Source organism: Coregonus lavaretus (genome assembly GCF_964263955.1).
Source record: "Coregonus lavaretus genome assembly, chromosome: 10".
NCBI lineage: Eukaryota > Metazoa > Chordata > Actinopteri > Salmoniformes > Salmonidae > Coregonus > Coregonus lavaretus.
The window spans coordinates 12,984,661-13,006,540 of record NC_139997.1 but is presented as its reverse complement, the minus strand read 5'-3'; the positions used below and the strand labels follow the sequence as shown (position 1 = coordinate 13,006,540).

General features: G+C 44.3%; 1 protein-coding gene across 6 annotated transcripts; it reads left to right on the top strand.

Moving 5' to 3' along the window:
- The first annotated feature begins 145 nt into the window (after window positions 1–145).
- On the top strand, window positions 146–21,868 carry LOC311136205 (protein strawberry notch homolog 1-like). 6 transcript variants are annotated; one of them, XM_084170313.1, is made up of 33 exons: window positions 158–421; window positions 2,145–2,261; window positions 2,666–2,752; window positions 3,108–3,341; window positions 3,559–3,676; window positions 4,103–4,141; window positions 4,451–4,548; window positions 4,701–4,797; window positions 4,996–5,156; window positions 5,290–5,423; window positions 5,528–5,618; window positions 5,807–5,968; window positions 6,190–6,325; window positions 6,462–6,567; window positions 8,519–8,672; window positions 8,790–8,972; window positions 9,212–9,309; window positions 13,233–13,378; window positions 13,682–13,882; window positions 13,974–14,150; window positions 14,331–14,500; window positions 14,715–14,846; window positions 16,653–16,788; window positions 17,267–17,379; window positions 17,487–17,558; window positions 17,637–17,736; window positions 17,963–18,037; window positions 18,137–18,283; window positions 18,473–18,567; window positions 18,697–18,783; window positions 18,960–19,174; window positions 19,333–19,526; window positions 19,746–21,868. In XM_084170313.1, exons 2-33 carry the CDS (start codon window positions 2,145–2,147, stop codon window positions 19,907–19,909), a joined length of 4,239 nt encoding a protein of 1,412 aa, XP_084026439.1. In that variant the 5' UTR covers window positions 158–421; the 3' UTR covers window positions 19,910–21,868. The 6 variants fall into 6 exon arrangements, with proteins under 6 accessions (XP_084026440.1, XP_084026439.1, XP_084026442.1 ...); XM_084170316.1 differs by having other exon boundaries at window positions 158–472; window positions 3,108–3,236; XM_084170312.1 differs by having other exon boundaries at window positions 158–472.
- Window positions 21,869–21,880: the final 12 nt, after the last annotated feature.

Here is a 21,880-nt window from a genome sequence, read left to right as displayed (position 1 = left end):
GACACACAGACCTCTAATAAAGGCCGGCTAACGTTTTGCCCTGACCTTACCAATGAGTTATATATTGAACCTTACCAACATGGGGGTTCCAAATTACATATGTTGCATAATGAGGAAACGTGTGCTAGACGTCACTTCCGTCAAAGACCTCACGTGGTCACGTGACACGGGTTTAGCGCTCTGTTTCTGGACTCTGTAAGGTTACAAAAATATGATTGAAATGCCAACATTCTTTTCTTTATTGATTGGTGATCGCCAACGGACGCCCCGTAGCCACTTGGAAATCATTTTTTATCGACGGAGCGCTAAGAATTCTCGCCTGAAAATTCCAGAGCTCGGGCTAAACGTCACGTGACCAACATGCGACTGGCGGTTTGGTAAAGATGGCGGAAGGTGGTTAGAAAACAGAGGAGCGAATAGGGTAATATCCCCAGTTAACGCAGCGATAAACGGAACGCCCGTTCACTGATAAGTGAGTGTTGTTGCCAGGCACAAATGTCTGAAAATGATTGGTGATTTCCCGAGGATCACAGTAAAGTGTTCAAAGTGAGGCTGTGACATGTTGTTATCGTGAAATTGTATTTTGTTGTCCTCTTTCAATTAATGGCAGTTACCTGTAGCTGTTAGCCATCTATCTTACTGTAGCTAGCTAACGTTAGTAACTAACTGTGACTGAACATAACACCAACACATCTTAGTTTGCTATTAACTAGGGTAACTTGAGCTAACTAACGTTGGGTGGCTAAATACTCTTGTAACATTACTAGTAGTAACTAGCTAGCTATTTATTGTAGATATACAGCTAGCTATGGCTAATAATGCTAGCTAATGCGTTATTTGGGCTGTCTTTTAGTAACGTTATATTGTTTTGCTGAGTGTAGTCAAATTCATAGGGGTTAGCCAGCTAACTAAGTTATCCAGCAAGCTATCTAACAGCCAAGTTAACGTTAGTTATGTTGCATGCAAACAAATGCCAAGGTGAATTGGACTTGTTTTCGAGTGAATAGTAAGGTTGTTTTCCCACAGAAATAAGTTGAATAAGTTAAATAACAGTTGAATATCGATGTTCATTGATACCATAGTAACTTGACTTATCAATTATGTGGAGAGTTAACGTTAGCTAACTATTATTAATGGTCAATTTAGTTGGAAGCACGCTAGCTAGTTAACTAACGTTAGCTAGCTAATATTGCCACACAGTGAGTCTATGAATATTGCAATGCTGTTAACTTTTTTTTAGGTGTGTTGTTTTCTAGCTGGGCTATGTATTTGTGCAAGACATATTCATAATTTGACTGTTTTAGCCTAATAAGCTAGTTAGAACACGTTGTTCGATTTGACATTAGCGAGCAACGACGCCACACCAGGAAGTTGAGACTAGGGAGTCAGTCAGTGCAAACACGTGCCGGGGTCCGAGTCACTTTGTAACCAGACAAGTTCTCAAGATCATACACCTGGATCTGCACATTATATTTAAGTGTGTAAATACAGAATATTCGTGCGGTCTACCTTGACCGAGTTGTTTTTAGGGTTGGGAAACTGCTGTCCAACATTTACAAACATCCTTGCAGCATGCCGGCAGGTGCCACATGCCAGGCAAAACGCTCTTTCGATAATCTCTGGATGGCACCTATTATTGTTTTTATGACCAACAAACATCTACAGCAGCAACCAACCAACACTGTACTTTATGAGTGCACAGCTAGTCACTATGTAGCTGAGTGAAGTTCTCTGGTCTGATGGTTGGATTAACTGATAGATAAATAAGGTCAACACAGTCAGTGATCACACCTCTGACACATGGTGCTGTGCGTTAGATGGTCCCAATGTCTGTTTGAGAAATATCTGTTGCTAATGATTTATGAGAGCAGTTGATTCAAAACTCCCAACTCTTATTCAGCGTAGTTTGAATTATTTTGTTTGAGCTATTATGCTTCTATTTCCCTGTGTGAAATAGTGTGTTGTAGCAGGGTGTGCTACAGACTGTTTACTGTTAAATCCAAGGTGTCAGAGAGAGCCCAATGTACAAAAGTCTTAACTACAGACACAATTGTTTTGGTTAGATCACTAGCAGTGGATAGAGAGGTGTTGACCTATCTGTCCCCTGCTGCTGATGTCACTCACCAGTTTGTTGCTGTTTGCAGATGATGGATCCTGGACAGGATTTGCTTCTGGCAGCCCTGAGCGAGAGCGGCATCTGCCCAAACGACCTGTTTGACTTTGACCCCCAGGATGCTGCACTGCCCTCTCCAACCCCACAGGTAGGTGAAACTGAGGGAGGCATCTTCCCAGTAGTCCAAAGTGGCTTTTAGATAGAGCTGTGACGGTCATTGATCAGCCAACTGACCACGGTCCCCGTTATAACCATTTGACTAGCAAAAAAAAAGAGCAAATTTTCTCGCTTATTTTATTTTCATGAAGACCTTCATCCATAACTGTTGGTTACACAGTAATTGTGCTACCCCTACTTCTAGCTCTTCTGAATGAAAAGTAGTATATAGTTATTATCTCAATAGGTTATAGTGGCCTCCTCCCAGCATCTCAGTAGTGGCTTTCCCTCCTTTCCTCTGATCTGCATGAATACATAACTAAAGGACAGCCTGGGCGCTGCTTCAGATGTGTAGTGTTCTCTGGTGCTGATGTGAGTTTTGTTTCTCTCCTCCAGTCCATCTCCATCAGTGCCCTGGGTGTTGGCTCGGGGATGGAGCCAACGGGAGTCACAGCTCCACCCACTCCAACAGTCACAATCAGGGTAGGAACTCTATTCAACTAAAGATTGCTTACAGTGTGCTGTTACTAAGAAACCTATTCAGTCAACTAGTAACCAGGGTTTTGAAATGGAGAAGCCAGCCACTGCTTAAACTTGCCCAGCAAGTTTGCTTTCCGTTTGAAAATGTTTTCACCTGTTTGTTCCCATTTAAAAAGGACCCAGAATATTTGTGCGTTATCTACACATTTCAGAAAACATACCTTGAATTAAAAACTACTCGACCTATTTGCAAATTGTATAGTGAATCGAATTGTCTAGCGTTCTACTGCAGTATAATTTCTATGCGGTAACATCTCACCCTTTTCCCCTGTCTTTTGTCTCCTCACTGGTCCACCAGCACAAGCCTCAGGCCTCAACCACAACATTTGTCTTAAATCAACTGAATCAGTTGCCATCGCTGGGAACAATCGTTGTGACCAAGCCCTCAACTGGAGGCACGGCCAGACATACCATCACAGTCACCAAGGTAGTCCATACCACTCCCTCAGCCCTGCGGGGGTCCACTTCCACACTCACCTCCTCCACGGCTCTCCCCTCAGTCTCCACAGTGGTTTCTTCCAGCAGAGAGCAGGTCAGTGGAGGAAATGCTTTTGCCCTGGGACAAAAATGCTGCTGAAAATGACAAATATACAGATGTGTGTGCTCTCTGATTTGGTGGAGTTCATGAGGGCTGAGAGGCTCTTCACTTCCTATGCTGCTTTGCAAAATAGCAAAAAATTGAGGGACTACTAAACTTTAGTTAAAGAGCCTTCCGTGTTATAACGTATATCTTTCCCTCTGTGTGTCAGATCCAGCTGAAGGACTTGTTGAGGACAGGCGGTCTGAAGAGTAGTAGTCTGGTGGAACTCATGAGGCTCAAGCCGCCGCCAGACATCGCCCAGCCGGTCGCCACAGCAACAGGCACCAGTGAGTCACAGTACTAATGGAACCCTAACTGGGTTCCAATGGCTCCAAAAATGGCTTTTCACTTGATGTCACTACCGTATGGGTCTCACCTATTCTATACCATTCTTTAAGATCAGAGGTGACCTTGTCAAGGGATGGAAGCCATTGAAGGGCTGAAACTGCTCGTATTTAAAGGTGCAGATCTTCGGTTAGAAGAGGCAGTTGAGAATGATGTCATGTAGCCAAAAACGTTTTCTGCCCATGTTATTTTGAGCACCAGTGTGCAATCCATTCATGCCATTCCCATGTGTATTGTTTGGAAAAGGCTGACCAGGATGTAACAGCCATCTCAAAACCCTTCATTGTACAGAGTATTAACTTAACTCACATTAATGTGTACCAAACATGTCTATGCTCAATCAGTGTTCAATGCTCTCATTCTCGCAGAGATAATACTGGTCTCGACAAAGATGATCCATAAACCAGGTATGGACAGGATCAGGGATCATCTCAGAATTTAGTGTTATGTATCACGGGAGGGAAATGAAAGGGTTGTTGTAAAAGGGTCCAGTTTTCACACCTTCATGGCACTTTCACAGTTCACATCCACTTTATTTACGGTTGGTTTAGACTTAAGAAGTAGTGAGGTGACTTAAGACGTGACCTTGCACATGGGCTGTTCAGTCCAAGTGAATCATGGCTAAGTGTGTGGAAGTCTTTGTTTCTAATGGACTTGGTCAGTTGGTGTCTGTTTTTCCACTAATGATTCCTCTATTCTTTCTGTTCTTCTCACAGTGGATCTGAACAACGGGATAAAGGAGGTGTCGGGTAAAGACGCCGCTCGGATCTGGGTGAACGATGACGTGAAAGTGCGGAGCTTCTCACCTACATTAGTGAGTTTGTGGCATCACTGACTCTTAACCAAAAGGCAGGCGTCGTAGTAGTCCTAGTAAAATCTCTACCCGTTCCCCCTGTTGAATGACAGAACCTGAGTTTCTTTGAAATACTTCAGACCTCTTAATAACCAGTGATATATTTTTATTAGAAACTCCCAGGAATGAAAGAGGAGGAGGAGGCTGAGGAAGAGGAGGATGAAGAGTTGGGTCATGCCGAGACATATGCGGAGTACATGCCCATGAAATGTAAGCTTTACTCTGAGTACTCCCAACTATTTAGTTTCCTTTCACATTTACTGAAGCTGTCATGGTCATGTCGTATTGCTTGATGAAAGATAGGTGGAGCCCATGCAGAGGTCACTTTGTTTTGGGGCAGCAGAGGAGTTGATTCAAAATGAAGGTTTCATTGAGCAGTTGGTTGACTGATCATGTTGATTGTTCCAGTGAGGATCGGGCTGCGTCACCCAGACCCGGTTGTGGAGACAAGCTCCCTGTCCAGTGTGAATCCTCCCAACGTGTGGTACAGAATGTCGATACCAGAGGAGACCATCGACCGCGGCTGGCTGTCTGCCCTGCAGCTGGAGGCCATCACGTACGCTGCCCAGGTAAATATCCTACACCTTTACACTACTGCTCACCTGGCTAGATAAAGACCCTACTACAGCTTGGCACTACTTTATGTACCAGTGTAGATGATTATTCACATACCTTGTGCTGAAATGTTTCTTGTCTCCATAGCAACATGAAACATTCCTCCCTAACGGTGACCGAGCGTCCTATCTGATAGGAGACGGGGCCGGAGTGGGGAAGGGCCGGACCATCGCTGGGATCATCTACGAGAACTATCTTCTGGGCAGAAAGAGATCACTCTGGTAAAACCAAAACTAGGATTACTTGATACATCCCGCCAATGAAGGAGGATGATGGTACACACACATTTTCCCATTTCACAAAATATATTCCATCTCCTTCACAGGTTCAGTGTTTCTAATGACCTGAAGTATGATGCAGAGAGGGATCTGAAAGACATCGGAGCCAAGAACATTCCGGTCTATTCCCTCAACAAGGTAAGAGGTTGACCACTGGGTGCAAATGTACATCACCATGCATGTTTCTTACATGGTAATAAATTGAAGAGGTTCCTTCACACTGGATATCCTTTTCATATTTGCCTTACAAAATTACGTGTTCACATGCATAAAAAGGTATTGTTCTCCTTCACTCAAAAACATGTCCTATTTTGTCTGTTTCCCAGTTTAAGTATGGTAAGATCTCGTCCAAACACAACGGCAGTGTGAAGAAGGGGGTGATCTTCGCTACGTACTCCTCTCTGATAGGAGAGAGCCAGTCTGGAGGGAAGTACAAGACCCGCTTCAAACAGCTGCTCCACTGGTGTGGACAGGTCTTCGACGGAGTTGTATCCTTTCACTGACTGACCACCAGACGACTACTGTAAAAAAAGAAAAGAACAAAAAAAAGAAACTTAATTGCCCTTGTAATACAATTTGTCCAAATTATATTGAGAGTACTTCATCTGGGTCTATATAACTGCCCTTAGAAGTAGTAGTAACCGGTTGTTAGAAGTGTCAATTGTTTAGTGAACATAACACCACCTTTCCTTAACCCAAGACCGTTCAGATTGTGTATGACGAGTGTCACAAAGCCAAAAATGTCTGTCCCATCGGCTCGTCCAAACCCACCAAGACTGGACTGGCCGTCCTGGAGCTGCAGAACAAACTGCCCAAGGCACGGGTGGTGTACGCTAGCGCAACTGGTACGTTACTAACCACAGGCTACTGATGTTTTCACACTTCGAATGTTGAGCGGAGTCTATATTATATCGTGCAGGAAAGATGTTATGTCCTAAATGAATGGAAGTGTTCTCCATCTAACTGTGTGTCCTTGTCCAGGTGCGTCTGAGCCCCGTAACATGGCCTACATGAGCCGGCTGGGCATCTGGGGGGAGGGGACCCCCTTCAGAGAGTTTAGCAACTTCATTCAGGCTGTGGAGCGCCGGTGAGTGAGACAGGCACTAGTAACTTGTCGTAGTGGTGCAGAGTACACTACCGTTCAAAAGTTTGGGGTCACTTAGAAATGTCCTTGTTTTTGAAAGAAAAGCACTTTTTTTGTCCATTAAAATAACATCAAATTGATCAGAAATACAGTGTAGACATTGTTAATGTTGTAAATGGCTATTGTAGCTGGAAACGGCTGATTTTGTATGGAATATCTACGTAGGCGTACAGAGGCCCATTATCAGCAACCATCAGTCCTGTGTTCCAATGGCATGTTGTGTTTGCTAATCCAAGTTTATCATTTTAAAAGGCTAATTGATCATTAGAAAACCCTTTTGCAATTATGTTAGCACAGCTGAAAACTTGTGCTGATTAAAGAAGCAATACAACTGGCCGCCTTGAGACTAGTTGAGTATCTGGAGCATCAGCAATTGTGGGTTAGATTACAGGCTCAAAATGGCCAGAAACAAAGAACCTTCTTCTGAAATTTGTCAGTCTATTCTTGTTCTGAGAAATGAAGGCTATTCCATGTGAGAAATTGCCAAGAAACTGAAGATCTCGTACAACGCTGTGTACTAATCCCTTCACAGAACAGTGCAAACTGGCTCTAACCAGAATAGAAAGAGGAGTGGGAGGCCCCAGTGCACAACTGAGCAAGAGGACAAATACATTAGTGTGTCTAGTTTGAGAAACGGACGCCTCACAGGTCCTCAACTGGCAGCTTCATTAAATAGTACCCGCAAAACACCAGTCTCAACGTCAACAGTGAAGAGGTGACTCCGGGATGCTGACCTTCTAGGCAGAGTTGCAAAGAAAAAGTCCAGTGTCTGTTCTTTTTCCCATCTTAATCTTTTATTTTTATTGGCCATTTTGAGATATGGCTTTTCCTTTGCAACTCTGCCTAGAAGGTCAGCATCCCGGAGTCGCCTCTTCACTGTTGACGTTGAGACTGGTGTTTTGCGGGTACTATTTAATGAAGCTGTCAGTTGAGGACCTGTGAGGCGTCTGTTTCTCAAACTAGACACACTAATGTATTTGTCCTCTTGCTCAGTTGTGCACCAGGGCCTCCCACTCCTCTTTCTATTCGGGTTAAAGCCAGTTTGCGCTGTTCTGTGAAGAGAGTAGTACACAGCGTTGTACGAGATCTTCAGTTTCTTGGCAGTTTCTCGCATGGAATAGCCTTCATTTCTCAGAACAAGAATAGACTGACGAGTTTCAGAAGAAAGTTATTTGTTTCTGGCCATTTTGAGCCTGTAATCAAACCCACAATTGCTGATGCTCCAGATACTCAACTAGTCTCAAGAAGGCCAGTTTTATTGCTTCTTTAATCAGCACAACAGTTTTCAGCTGTGCTAACATAATTGCAAAAGGGTTTTCTAATGATCAATTAGCCTTTTAAAATGATAAACTTGGATTAGCAAACACAACGTGCCATTGGAACACATGACTGATGGTTGCTGATAATGGGCCTCTGTACGCCTATGTAGATATTCCATTTTTAATAAAAATCAGCCATTTCCAGCTACAATAGCCATTTACAACATTAACAATGTCTACACTGTATTTCTGATTAATTTGATGTTATTTTAATGGACCAAAAAAGTGCTTTTCTTTCGACAACAAGGACATTTCTAAGTGACCCCAAACTTTTGAACGGTGGTGTATGTGTTTTAAAAACAGCCATGGAATGGATGCAGCAAGCGACCTTAAAGTTATGACTTTTGGCAGATGGAATCTGTAGAGGCAGAACATCTTCAACCTACTAGAACTGTTAGAAAACATGAATATGCCGATAAATCTGGGTTGGTAGGACAACTTCTCCTGCAAAGGTCTTGTTATACCTCACCTTCTCTATGCCTATTGATATCTAGTATATCACAAATTAAATTTGTCCTTGACTAAATATCTATTCCAAATAACAATTTCCCTCCCTTGTATTGCCTTGTCCTCAGAGGTGTGGGTGCTATGGAGATAGTTGCCATGGATATGAAGCTGAGGGGGATGTACATCGCCAGGCAGCTGAGCTTCACGGGCGTTACGTTCAAGATCGAGGAGGTTCCCCTGACAACCCACTACATCAAGATGTACAACAAGTCTGTTCGCCTGGTAAGGAACCTTGACCTAATCCCAAACCTAAACATAAGTTATCCCTGGGCTCTTTTCAGTAAGATTGAAACAGAAACGGTGTGTGTTTTAACTCTATCCTCTCTTTCCATGTTTCAGTGGGTGGCTGCGCGGGAGAAGTTCCAGGCGGCTGCTAACCTGATGGATGCAGAGCAGCGGATGAAGAAGTCCATGTGGGGTCAGTTCTGGTCGGCCCACCAGAGGTTCTTCAAGTACCTCTGCATCGCCTCCAAGGTCCGCAGGGTGGTGCAGCTCGCCAGGGACGAGGTCAAAAACGGAAAGGTGGGTGGGAGGTTTCAGAAGGTAGAAAGATGAGATTGTTATTCCAGGAATCTAGATTTTTCTGACTTCAGAAGATCAGGAAAACTGCCACATTCATATCATATTCCTGCATATTGGTTCTAGTGTATTTTGGTTCCTTTGGTTGGTTTGAGGAGAGGTGACTGGTGTTCTCCCAGACATTTTGCTGTATACCGTCAGACTGTGTGCGACTCAAGGCCTGTCTGTCTCTCTCTCTACAGTGTGTGGTGATTGGTCTCCAGTCGACAGGAGAGGCCAGAACACTGGAGGCCCTGGAGGAAGGAGGAGGAGAGCTCAACGACTTTGTCTCCACCGCCAAGTAACTTTTCACCCAGATTTATAAGATATACTTTATTAGTCCATACGTGATGGAAATGTCTTCTGCTTTAATCCAACCACTCTGATATACAAACACACATACACACAAACCAGGGTTTCCGAAAATGTGGCACTGGACATTTGACGGCAGCATTTTAATTTACCAGACTTCTGACATATTTACCCAACCCATATGCATTGAGTGCGTAACCTGATTTCTGGCGTCCACCCACGGTGCTCAGAATGACAGTAATCACATTTAGATTATGGTAATTAATCTTAACAGAACATGCAAGTCAAGGATGCAATGACGTGTGTCCTTATCGTGCACTTTGAAGATGTTCGAATAACTGTCCACATTTAATTTTCCTCAGGCAACAAGACGAGTAACGAACAGCAAAGTCACTAGCCTATGCATAGGCGGCACGCAAGTTTGACATTTGGGGATGCACATTTTCACCATAAAAATGCACTGTTATAATAAAGCATTCCATGCATCATCACATTTACAGACTTATGTAAGATGGCCTACTATTCGTAATGTGATTAGTTGATTGGATAGTCATAATTTCATAATATACAGTACATTCGGAAAGTATTCAGACACTTTGACTTTTTCCACATTTTGTTACTTTACAGCCTTATTCTGAAATGGATTAAATAAATGTTCCTCATCAATCTACACACAATATCCCATAATGACAAAGCGAAAACAGGTTGTTAGAAATGTTGGCAAATGTTTTACAAATAAAAATCAGAAATACCTTATTTACTTAAGTATTCAGACCCTTTGCTATGATACGCGAAATTGAGCTCAGGTGTATCCTGTTTCCATTGATCATCCTTGAGATGTTTCTACAACTTGATTGGAGTCCACCTGTAGTAAATTGAATTGATTGGATATGATTTGGAAAGGCACACACCTGTCTATATAAGGTCCCACAGTTGACAGTGCATGTCAGAGCAAAAACCAAGCCATGAGGTCGAAGGAATTGTCTGTAGAGCTCCGAGACAGGATTTAGTCGAGGCACAGATCTGGGGAAGGGTACCAAAACATTTCTGCAGCATTGAAGGTCCCCAAGAACACAGTGGCCTCCATCATTTTTAAATGGAAGAAGTTTGGAACCACCAAGACTCTTCCTAGAGCTGGCCGCCCGGCCAAATGGAGCTATTGGGGGAGAAGGGCCTAAGTCAGGGAGGTGACCAAGAACCCGATGGTCACTCTGACAGAGCTCCAGAGTTCCTCTGTGGAGATGGGAGAATCTTCCAGAAGGACAACCGGCTCTGCAGCACTCCACCAATCAGGCCTTTATGGTAGAGTGGCCAGACAGAAGCCACTCCTCAGTAAAAGGCACATGACAGCCCACTTGGAGTTTGCCAAAAGGGACCTAAAGACTCAGACGATGAGAAACAAGATTCTATGGTCTGATGAAACCAATATCTCTTTGGCCTGAATGCCAAGCATCACATCTGGAGGAAACCAGGCACCATCCCTACGGTGTTAATCAATTTTAGAATGAGGCTGTAACGTAACAATGTGGAAAAAGTCAAGGGGTCTGAATGCTTTCTGAATGCACTGTAACTGAATCACTGTTCTCAAAAAGACTGTTCAATGCATGGCTGAATGCGTGTAGCGTGGAGGCCTGGGCTATAGGCTATATCAGATATATTTCTTATTTCTTTGCACGGGAAAAACACATGGAGACATTAGCAGTATCTTTTTTAATAAGACAAATTACAGGGTAGCCTACCCTGCTGACACTGACAAACAGATCAATAAAAACGACCTTGTCCGTATAATAGACCTATGAGAAGGGGAGAGATAAATAGAATATGGCGTCCATCTAAACTGGAGGAAGAAATTATTGGCCAAAAACAAACTTTAAAGTGGCACTGACCCAACAATGAGAGTGAATATGCGTAGTGCGCACTCACCGGGGATATGGCCGATTCGCTCCGCTGATGCCAATAAGATAGGCTGAGAATTTTGATAACTAACAGACAGATTAGTATTTTTATTGTCTTTTCTTTACAGCAATAGCCATTTGCTTTCCAAACTGTTTTCCTATGATTGAATTTTAAAATATTGCGATATGCCTGGCTGGGCCTCTACTTTTCACTGACAGTCGCAACGCAAAAATCATCTATTTGGTATTTGCGTGTGCTGGCTGTTGGCAATGCGATTTTAAAACGTGTTTATTTTTTAAGGCTAGGCGAAGCTAATGATCCTCTGTGGCCAAATCATGCTGTAGTTGCCTAATTGTAAATGATTTTATGTATTTCTCTATAGACCGAAGTAGGCTAATTAGGCTCTATAATTTTGGCAATTCAATTTACTTAGGGAAAGCTTCCCCTAGGCTTAGGCTCATAGGTGACACGTCCATATGTCAATCTACTATCCCCCATAGTAGAAATGTTTACCTATTCTGTTGGTCAGATTGGTGAGAGAGAAATAGCCCAAACAGACTTTGGGACAGTTGTTGAACGGTAGATCCCAAATTCATACAACCAGTAAGCCTATGTTACATAAAAAAAAAAAAAAAGTAAAAAAAAAAATGCATCTGATGCAACAGATCAGAACGTTTAGCTTAAAATGTTGATCAACTATTATTTCTTAAAGTTATTACCAGAGCAATGCGCACAAGGCAGTAGTCTACTGGTTTCAATGGCATATGGAAGTCTTTATAAAATAATTGCCTCCACAGATTTTGCCAAGGCTTCTTTGAAGCAAGGTAAAACATGCCTCAAATGTTGTAAAACTTTCAGCTTTCAAACAATTAAGTAGCTATATGTTTTCAAAATGCATACTGCCTCCATCTCATTGCTTCATTAATCCATTTTAATTGTGGCCCAAAAACTATTGTTAAAACACAATTGAATTCAGAATTGTTGCACAGTTATTGGGCTTATAAAAGCACTGTCTGGCAGATTTTCCGCTCAAAGGCCCTTTATCTGTATACTGTGCACGTGTGATAATTACGATACATAAAGTGTGATAAATAAGATGTATAAGGAATATACACGCTCCCGAGTGGCGCAGTGGTCTAAGGCTCTGCATCTCAGTGCTTGAGGCGTCACTACAGACCCCCTGGTTCGATTCCAGGCTGTATCACAACCGGCCGTGATTGGGAGTCCCATAGGTCGACACACCATTGGTCCAGCGTCGTCCGGGTTAGGGGAGGGTTTGGCCGGGTTAGGGGAGGGTTTGGCCGGGCTAGGGGAGGGTTTGGCCGGGCTAGGGGAGGGTTTGGCCGGGCTAGGGGAGGGTTTGGCCGGGCTAGGGGAGGGTTTGGCCGGGGTAGGCCGTCATTGTAAATACCAATTTGTTCTTAACTGACTTGCCTACATTATGCTAATTAACCCATAGACATGAGCATGGCCGGTCAAATGTATTTATATCAATGAATAGACTACAAAGCGTTATTTTGCAATGGGATTTTTTTTATTTTCTTCTCCCGGACAATTGGCCGGTGCCAATTTTATTTATCGGCTTTTCTATTATTTTTTTATGGTAAAAAATCATCTATTACTGGCTAACGGAAACCCTGACACAAACACATTAGGTTGGAGAGTGGCTGGTCCTCTGTAGCTCAGTTGGTAGTGCATGGCGCTGCCAGGATAGTGGGTTCGATTCCCGGGACTGCCCATACGTAAAATGTATGCACGCATGACTTTGGGTAAAAGCGTCTGCTAAATGGCATATATTATATTAGGCTGGAGCAGAGGGCAGCCATAGTGCAGCACCTAATGAGCAGTTTAGGGTGTTAAGTTCCTTGCTCAAAGGAACATCGGCGAGAGAACATATTGGGAAACAACATGGAATCTATTGAGCAGCTGTAAAGTTAGCTAGCTACATGCTAATGCCAGGTGTATGCTAGTACCATCTATAACAAGGTGTTTGCTCTCTCGCTCTTTTCCTCTCAGAGGTGTGCTGCAGTCACTTGTAGAGAAGCACTTCCCAGCTCCAGACAGACAGAAGCTGTTCAGCCTGCTGGGCATCGACCTGCCGGCCATGAAGACCCCCTTGCCCAGCGAGGCCGCAGCAGAGCAGAAGGGCAAGAAGAGGAAAGGTACAGCAGGGCAGTTAGCCAACCTCTCTCTGTAGGAAAGGGCAGTCATTGGGTCTGTAATGGGACAGTGAAGAGTTTGATCTTGGTTTTGTTCAGTTGGTTACTTCAGCAGCAAGAGATCTCTTTTTGCATATCCAGTGTTCTTTTTGCGTGAACCTTTGACTCATCGTAGGTGTTTTATGTAATGTTCTGGCTTACTGTTCCACATATGAGACTCAAGTCTCCCAACACTAATGTAGTGTTTTGGCTATGTTTACCAATGTTAATGTTCCCTCCTCTCTCTCTCTCTCTCCCTCCCTGCAGGTGCTGAGATAAAGAAGGCAGAGAAGAGGAAGAGAAAGTCAGGTGGTCTGTCGGGGAGCAGCTCTGACGACAGCGAATCAGTGGAGTCTGATAAGGACTATGCAGAGAGTGACGACAGCTTCAAGTCGGTCAGCTCGGGAGAAGATGACGAAGACGACTTCAACCCCTTCAAGGATGATTCCAGCGAGGATGAGGAGGATGGTGAGAGAGGGAGTTTGATGACGATTAAGACTGATGATTACGAGCTAACTACCTACCTAACATAGTCTCATATGTTTCCCCCATGTTCCAGACCCCTGGCTGTCTGGAAAGAGGAAAGGGGTGAAGAAATGCAAGGAGAAGAAGAATAAAAAGAAGAAGAGCATTGACCCAGACTCTATCCACAGTGCCTTGTTAGCCTCTGGCCTGGGCTCCACCAGGCCGGCTTTCACCACCCCAACAGTCAAGACCTCCAGCACACCTGCCATAGGTGAGTTAGTAGCAACAACACACCTTCCGTAAGTGAGCGTGGAGTCGGACTTCTGTGCTAATCTCCCATTGCCCTCAATGTATGCTCTAAAGTCTGAGTTAGGGTTGTATAACCAGCCAGGATGAGCAGATGAAGATGAACATTCAACCTTTCTATCCCTCCCTCTTATCGCCCCATCAGCCAAGGTAGAGGTAGATGACGGCTGTATGACCAGTCAGGATGCTGTGGAAGATGCTCAGCAGATGAAGAGAGATCTGTTGGACCAGCTGGAGAAGCTGGCTCAGGATCTACCTCCCAACACTCTGGATGAACTCATAGACGAGCTGGGAGGACCCGACAACGTGGCTGAGGTAGCGGGTTCAATTAAATATGGATACAAATAACAATGGCACGTTGTTGGGAGCTGGACAAAATAAAATATCAATTATTAAAAGAAACTAAAAGTCCTCTCATTGTTAACTGCAAATGTGTACATTTTTAAAGCTAGAGATGGACCTCTTGACCATCTTACCATTTTTTAGATTATTTGTTTTGTTCTCACATTGTCTCCTCTCTGTGTTCCAGATGACTGGGCGTAAAGGCCGGGTGGTCAGTAATGATGATGGCAGCATCTCCTACGAGTCTCGCTCTGAACTGGATGTTCCTGTGGAGATCCTCAACCTCACAGAGAAACAGAGGTTCATGGACGGAGAGAAGGTACGGGAGGATGGGAAGAGAGAGATAGGAGGAGGAAGAGGGAATGGAACAGTATTACCCCATGTTTCTGACTTTGGCGAGGGGTACATGCACATTGACTTGAGAAATGTAGGTTGTGTGCAAGGCAGTGGGGGGCAGTCTGCTTGTTTGAGTCACAGATCTATAGAATCAGTTGAATATATATACACTGCTCAAAAAAATTAAGGGAACACTTAAACAACACATCCTAGATCTGAATATTTCATTCAATCTTATTAAATACTTTTTTCTTTACATAGTTGAATGTGCTGACAACAAAATCACACAAATGATCAATGGAAATCAAATTTATCAACCCATGGAGGTCTGGATTTGGAGTCACCCTCAAAATGAAAGTGGAAAACCACACTACAGGCTGATCCAACTTTGATGTAATGTCCTTAAAACAAGTCAAAATGAGGCTCAGTAGTGTGTGTGGCCTCCACGTGCCTGTATGACCTCCCTACAACGCCTGGGCATGCTCCTGATGAGGTGGCGGATGGTCTCCTGAGGGATCTCCTCCCAGACCTGGACTAAAGCATCCGCCAACTCCTGGACAGTCTGTGGTGCAATGTGGCGTTGGTGGATGGAGCGAGACATGATGTCCCAGATGTGCTCAATTGGATTCAGGTCTGGGGAACGGGCGGGCCAGTCCATAGCATCAATGCCTTCCTCTTGTAGGAACTGCTGACACACTCCAGCCACATGAGGTCTAGCATTGTCTTGCATTAGGAGGAACCCAGGGCCAACCGCACCAGCATATGGTCTCACAAGGGGTCTGAGGATCTCATCTCGGTACCTAATGGCAGTCAGGCTACCTCTGGCGAGCACATGGAGGGCTGTGCAGCCCCCCAAAGAAATGCCACCCCACACCATGACTGACCCACCGCCAAACCGGTCATGCTGGAGGATGTTGCAGGCAGCAGAACGTTCTCCACAGCGTCTCCAGACTCTGTCACGTCTGTCACATGTGCTCAGTGTGAACCTGCTTTCATCTGTGAAGAGCACAGGGCGCCAGTGGCGAATTTGCCAATCTTGGTGTTCTCTGGCAAATGCCAAACGTCCTGCACGGTGTTGGGCTGTAAGCACAACCCCCACCTGTGGACGTTGGGCCCTCATACCACCCTCATGGAGTCTGTTTCTGACCGTTTGAGCAGACACATGCACATTTGTGGCCTGCTGGAGGTCATTTTGCAGTGCTCCTCCTTGCACAAAGGCGGAGGTAGCGGTCCTGCTGCTGGGTTGTTGCCCTCCTACGGCCTCCTCCACGTCTCCTGATGTACTGGCCTGTCTCCTGGTAGGGCCTCCATGCTCTGGACACTATGCTGACAGACACAGCAAACCTTCTTGCCACAGCTCGCATTGATGTGCCATCCTGGATGAGCTGCACTACCTGAGCCACTTGTGTGGGTTTTAGACTCCGTCTCATGCTACCACTAGAGTGAAAGCACCGCCAGCATTCAAAAGTGACCAAAACATCAGCCAGGAAGCATAGGAACTGAGAAGTGGTCTGTGGTCACCACCTGCAGAACCACTTCTTTATTGGGGGTGTCTTGCTAATTGCCTATAATTTCCACCTGTTGTCTATTCCATTTGCACAACAGCATGTGAAATGTATTGTCAATCAGTGTTGCTTCCTAAGTGGACAGTTTGATTTCACAGAAGTGTGATTGACTTGGAGTTACATTGTGTTGTTTAAGTGTTCCCTTTATTTTTTTGAGCAGTGTATATAGTAGTCCCAAACAATGGCACAGAACCATTCCTAACCTTGTTCTTCTCCCTCTCCAGAACATAGCCATCATCTCAGAGGCGGCCAGCTCGGGCATCTCCCTGCAGGCTGACCGGCGAGTGAAAAACCAGAGGAGGAGGGTCCACATGACCCTGGAGCTACCCTGGAGCGCAGACCGAGCCATACAGCAGTTTGGTCAGTAAAGTCTTTCTGGCTGTGGTTTCATTACACACATACAGTCGCAAGCACTGAGACTTAAAGATGCAGTCCGGGATCTTAAGCACTTACAAATTCGTATATATTGTACGAATTGGAATTTGTAACATATCATACGAAATGGATGACTTAGTACACAATTGTGCACAATTTTCGGGGACCAATTTTGGCTCGTGAGCGCTACTTTCAAAATCACTAGCTGAAATTTTACAAAACCTTTGAAGGATCACTAAGTGAAAATGGTATAGAAATTAAATCAAACTTTATTTTCACTCTTGTCTTGTAGGATTTACTTGTCTTGATAAGGTGGCTGATGGTAGTTAATTTAGCTGGTATGTCTCCTCTGGGGTTTTTCCACTCTGATTCAATGGGAATAGCAGGTGTGAGGTATTTAGACTAATTCAATGTGTGTTCTGCTTAATGGTGCCATTGTCAGACGTCTCGTTCTCTCTCTCAGGGAGGACCCACAGGTCTAACCAGGTGACGGCTCCTGAGTATGTGTTCCTCATCTCTGAGCTGGCTGGGGAACAGAGGTTTGCCTCCATTGTGGCCAAGAGACTGGAGAGCCTGGTAAGAACATGTCCTGTCAGTGGTTCAATTGATCTGACCAGTGGAAAATGTGGATATTATCACCCATGTTTGAGCCACTGATGCTACATGTAATATGTGTTCCACAGGGTGCCCTCACCCATGGAGACAGAAGAGCAACAGAAACGAGAGATCTCAGCAGGTTCAACTTTGACAACAAAGTAAGCAGATAGAGAACTTGTGTGTGTGTGTGGTTCCCTGTAGTTCTGGTTGTAACTCCTTTCTTTTCCAATCCACAGTATGGCAGAAATGCCCTGGAGATTGTGATGAAGTCCATCGTCAACCTGGACTTTCCGTTAGTGAATCCTCCATCGAACTTCGAAGGGGATTTCTACAAAGGTATGTCTCTAGTGTCTGGACAGATCTTGTGACAGTCACAGGATTTATGTCCCTATTTTGAGCCAGGGAAAATTCCGTTCTCCTGCTTGATACTGGGGATTCTTTCATAATGTCTATAATTCACACGACTGGCTCAGTCCACAAACGGAGTTAATCTATTTCTGGTGCATGGCTGTGGTCTTACTTCCATCTGATGTGGGACTGTCTTCATCCTATTCCCTGGCAGAGATCCGTCATGGGTTGATCGGAGTGGGTCTGATCAATGTGGAGGACAGATCAGGGATCCTGTCTCTGGACAAAGGTGAGACTGGCTCTGACTTTAAACCTTGTCAGATGACATTAAAAAGTATTAGACTGTACGGTTCTTGCTGCACCTGACACTTTCCTCTCTCCTCCCCAGACTACAACAACATAGGGAAGTTCCTGAACCGTATCCTGGGGATGGCAGTGCAGGAGCAGAATGCTCTGTTCCAGTACTTCTCTGACACACTGGCAGCCGTCATACAGAACGCCAAGAAGAATGGACGCTACGACATGGGCATTCTGGGTAAGACCGGAGAGGAATATCCTTAAACCTTTTTCTGTTAAAGGAGATGAATGCCAGCTACTGTGAATGAGGGACTATACTCTGCATGACACAGTATTAAACAACTACCCATGGTTTCAGACAGGGTCTGGACAAAATGGCTGCTATGTGGATCTGATTAGTATTGTGTTTATCTTGTTCTCTTTCTAGACCTGGGTTCTGGGGATGAGAAGGTGAAGAAGATGGAAGCCAAAAAGTTCCTGACTCCAGGCTACTCCACCTCCGGACACGTGGAGCTCTATACGGTATGGTTGACCGTTGTTTTTCTCAATAGACAGGAATAGAAACTGTTTTAACAAGAAACTCTTATTTCTTACATCCCCAACAGACCGGTAGCCATTTTCCATTTTGTAAATACTGTTTCTGTGTCTCAGGTGAGTGTGGAGAGAGGCATGTCCTGGGAGGATGCTACCCACGCCTGGGCTGAGCAGAGTGGTCCAGACGATGGCTTCTATGTACAGGTACCAAAAGACCAACCAGATGTTTTCGTCTCTTCGGAGTTTGACAAACTCTACATGTTGGCACCAAATATAACATTCTGATTTTCATACTCAATGAAATACCTAGTGAGTTTTTATTGCCATAGCATTTTTGTTTTTTGTTTTACAAACGCTAGATGTATTTTGCTGATCCCCAGATAAGGAACAACAAGAAGACTGCTATCTTGGTGAAGGAGGTGAACAGTAAGAAGAGGCTGTTCCTGGTCTACAGACCCAACACAGGCAAACAGCTGAAACTGGAGGCCTACGCTGACATCAAGAAGAAGTGTAAAAAGGTGCTGTCAGACGATGCCAAGCAGCACTGGATTGACCAGTACAAGTCTTCAGCTGAGATCTGCTCTCATGCTTACTGGTAGGTGCCGTTTCGCATATGTCTGTAAAGTTGTAGCTGTGGTTTTGGTGAAGTTGTCAAGTTCACTACCAGGTTTTACTCTTTACCAGTATAGTTTTAATGAACTAGTCAGAAAAAAGGTGAATCATGTGTTAATTAACCCCCTCTCCTCCCTCCAGGCGTGGTAACTGTAAGAAGGCGTTGGTGGGTCTGCAGTGTGAGGTGGGTCTGCGCTGCAGGACGTACTATGTCCTGTGTGGCTCTGTGCTCAGCGTGTGGACCAAGGTGGAGGGAGTCCTGTCCTCCGTCAGCGGAACCAACATCAAGATGCAAATTGTCCGTCTCAGGACGGAAGACGGGCAGAGGATCGTGGGTAAGTTGATGCTGGAAGTGTGGGCAGAAGCATTTTTTAAATGTTTGAGGTAAGTCACAACCTGTTTACCTGTTATGTGTTTTACCGGAGTAGTATTCTACTAAAGTAGAAGCTGGTCCCTCTCCTCCCCAACAAGTGAACTATAAATGAACAGATGTTGAAATTATTTGTTTCCTTCATTCTAACGTGGTTATTTCCCATCTGTCTCTTTTTGTCCAGGCCTGATCATTCCAGCCAACTGCGTCTCTCCTCTGACCAACATCCTGTTGTCGTCTGACCAGTCTCAGCAACTGGCTGTTCAGCAGCAGCAGAAGTGGCAGCAGCTGCACCCTCAGAGCCTCAGCCACACACATAACATGGGTTCACCACCCAGTCCGACCTGATGGGCTTCGACCCCCATCTTCTCCTCCACACCCTGGGTTCTTGACCCAACCTGATGGGATATGACCATATTTCCATCTGAATCTCCACTTTGACGCTACACCACCACCCCTCCTCCTCCCTCTCCGTTCCTCCTGAGGTGCTGCTTGTGGTTCTCCATGTAGCTAAACCGCGGTGGCAGAGTTAAGATTTCAGGGTTCATGTCCAAAGAGGAGACTCAGTCTCCCTGTTGTCATCCAGAGGAGTTGGCTTGACGACTACTATTCCTCTGAGATTCAGAGCTGAAGATTTAGAAGAGGCTGCGGTGATAAAGCGGGGAGAGTAGAGGATGCTGGCGAAGAGGCATTATTAAAAATGCCTGAGACTGTTTTTCTGTTACCTCCTATACCCCTCCCCACTCCTCCTATGTAAATGATGGCTTGTGCTTTCTGTTAGTGACGTTCCTACCACTGCCTTCTCTACTGAAGGCTGGGGGACGTCACCTAGGTTTTTGTTTTCTACAGGTGACAGGACAGTGCTCAGGGGTTCGTTAAGCTACACAGTGACAATTTTTTAAAAACAGATGTTTTACAAAATGTCTACCTGAGATGCATGACCACACACCAACTTTCTTTCTTCATTTTAGATTTTACTCTGTCAAGTCTGGGGCATGATGACTACTCTCACCATAGTTACATCTAAAATGACACCCTATTGCATAGGTAGTGCACTACTTTTATGTTATTCACCATCTAGGGAATAGGGTGTAATTTCCGACGCAATCCTTGTTTCTTTCAGACAGACAAGTGTATCAAACATGGGTGTATTCTTTCTACCTACAGAATTGTTTACAGCTTGACTATCAAGAATTGTGACCGTGCATGGTTTAAAATACCTGTTTATTTTCCTGCATTTATTCCTCTGCATTCAAAAGATGTTCGGAACGGGTTGTTTGATATGTGGCATCAGATTCTTATCTTGTACTATCAAACTTCAGTAGATACACTCCTGGAGTGGTATTATAGAACTACACGTGAAAGGACAGATCTTGTTTGTCAATACAAGCTGTCTAAAAACGCTACATTAAAAGCTAGTATTCAAGATAGTTTATTGCTGAATTCAAAACTGATCCCTTTCTTTTTACCTCATGTAGGTGTGTGTAAATCTGAAAGGATTGGCTAGGTGTATCCAATGTGGTGAAGATTCTACCTTGGAGGCAAAGGTGGAATCAATTAGCATATTTGCTCATATCTATCTGATCCTTTAGATCACATGTCAAACTCATCCCACGGAGGGCCGAGTGTCTGTGGGTTTTCTCTCCTCCCTTGTACTTGATTGATTAGTTAATTAGTAAGGACAACCCCTCACCTGGTTGTCTAGGTCTTAATTTAAACGAAAAACCAGCAGACACTAGGCCCTCCATGGAATGAGTTTGACACCCCTGCCCTATGTACTTCATGGATATCTAAAACAGGGGTGTCAAACTCAAACCAGGTGAGGGGAGTTCCTTACTAATTAGTGACCTTAATTCATTAATCAAGTACAAGGGAGTGAAAATTTGGAATGAGTTTGACATGTGACTCAAGGGTTCTGGGTTTTTGGGATTGGGCTCTTGTTCCCCCTCTGATTCTGAACTGGAACCCAATCTCCACCAGTCTGCAACATTGCTGCTTGAACTCTGGTACTTTTTATATCTGTTTTTCAGTTTTCTGTCACTTGAGATGGGATGGATAGGGGCAGAAGATTAAATGATGTAAAAACCCTGAGTTTAGGATGCTACTTTGCTATACCAAGGTGTATTGTGTCATGTCTGGACATAAGAAACCCGTTTTTTGCTTAAATAGCCGTTTGTTAACACTTGAAGGACGGTGTAATTTCATATTTTTACTGACTTGTTGTACAACAAATCTGTATTAAATGATTTAAATGAGTAAGATTTCTACCTCCTTAATGATCAATAAATCCCGAGGATAAAGTTTGAATTCTGTTTATCA

What these genes read in the sequence shown, in the direction of transcription:
- LOC311136205 (XM_084170313.1), top strand. Translation starts at nt 2,145, where the DNA reads ATGATGGATCCTGGACAGGATTTGCTTCTGGCAGCCCTGAGCGAGAGC. An exon ending in ACAACAAGTCTGTTCGCCTG is followed by an intron (nt 8,673 to 8,789) that starts GTAAGGAACCTT and finishes TCCATGTTTCAG; the next exon opens with TGGGTGGCTGCGCGGGAGAA. An exon ending in ACGAGGTCAAAAACGGAAAG is followed by an intron (nt 8,973 to 9,211) that starts GTGGGTGGGAGG and finishes CTCTCTCTACAG; the next exon opens with TGTGTGGTGATTGGTCTCCA.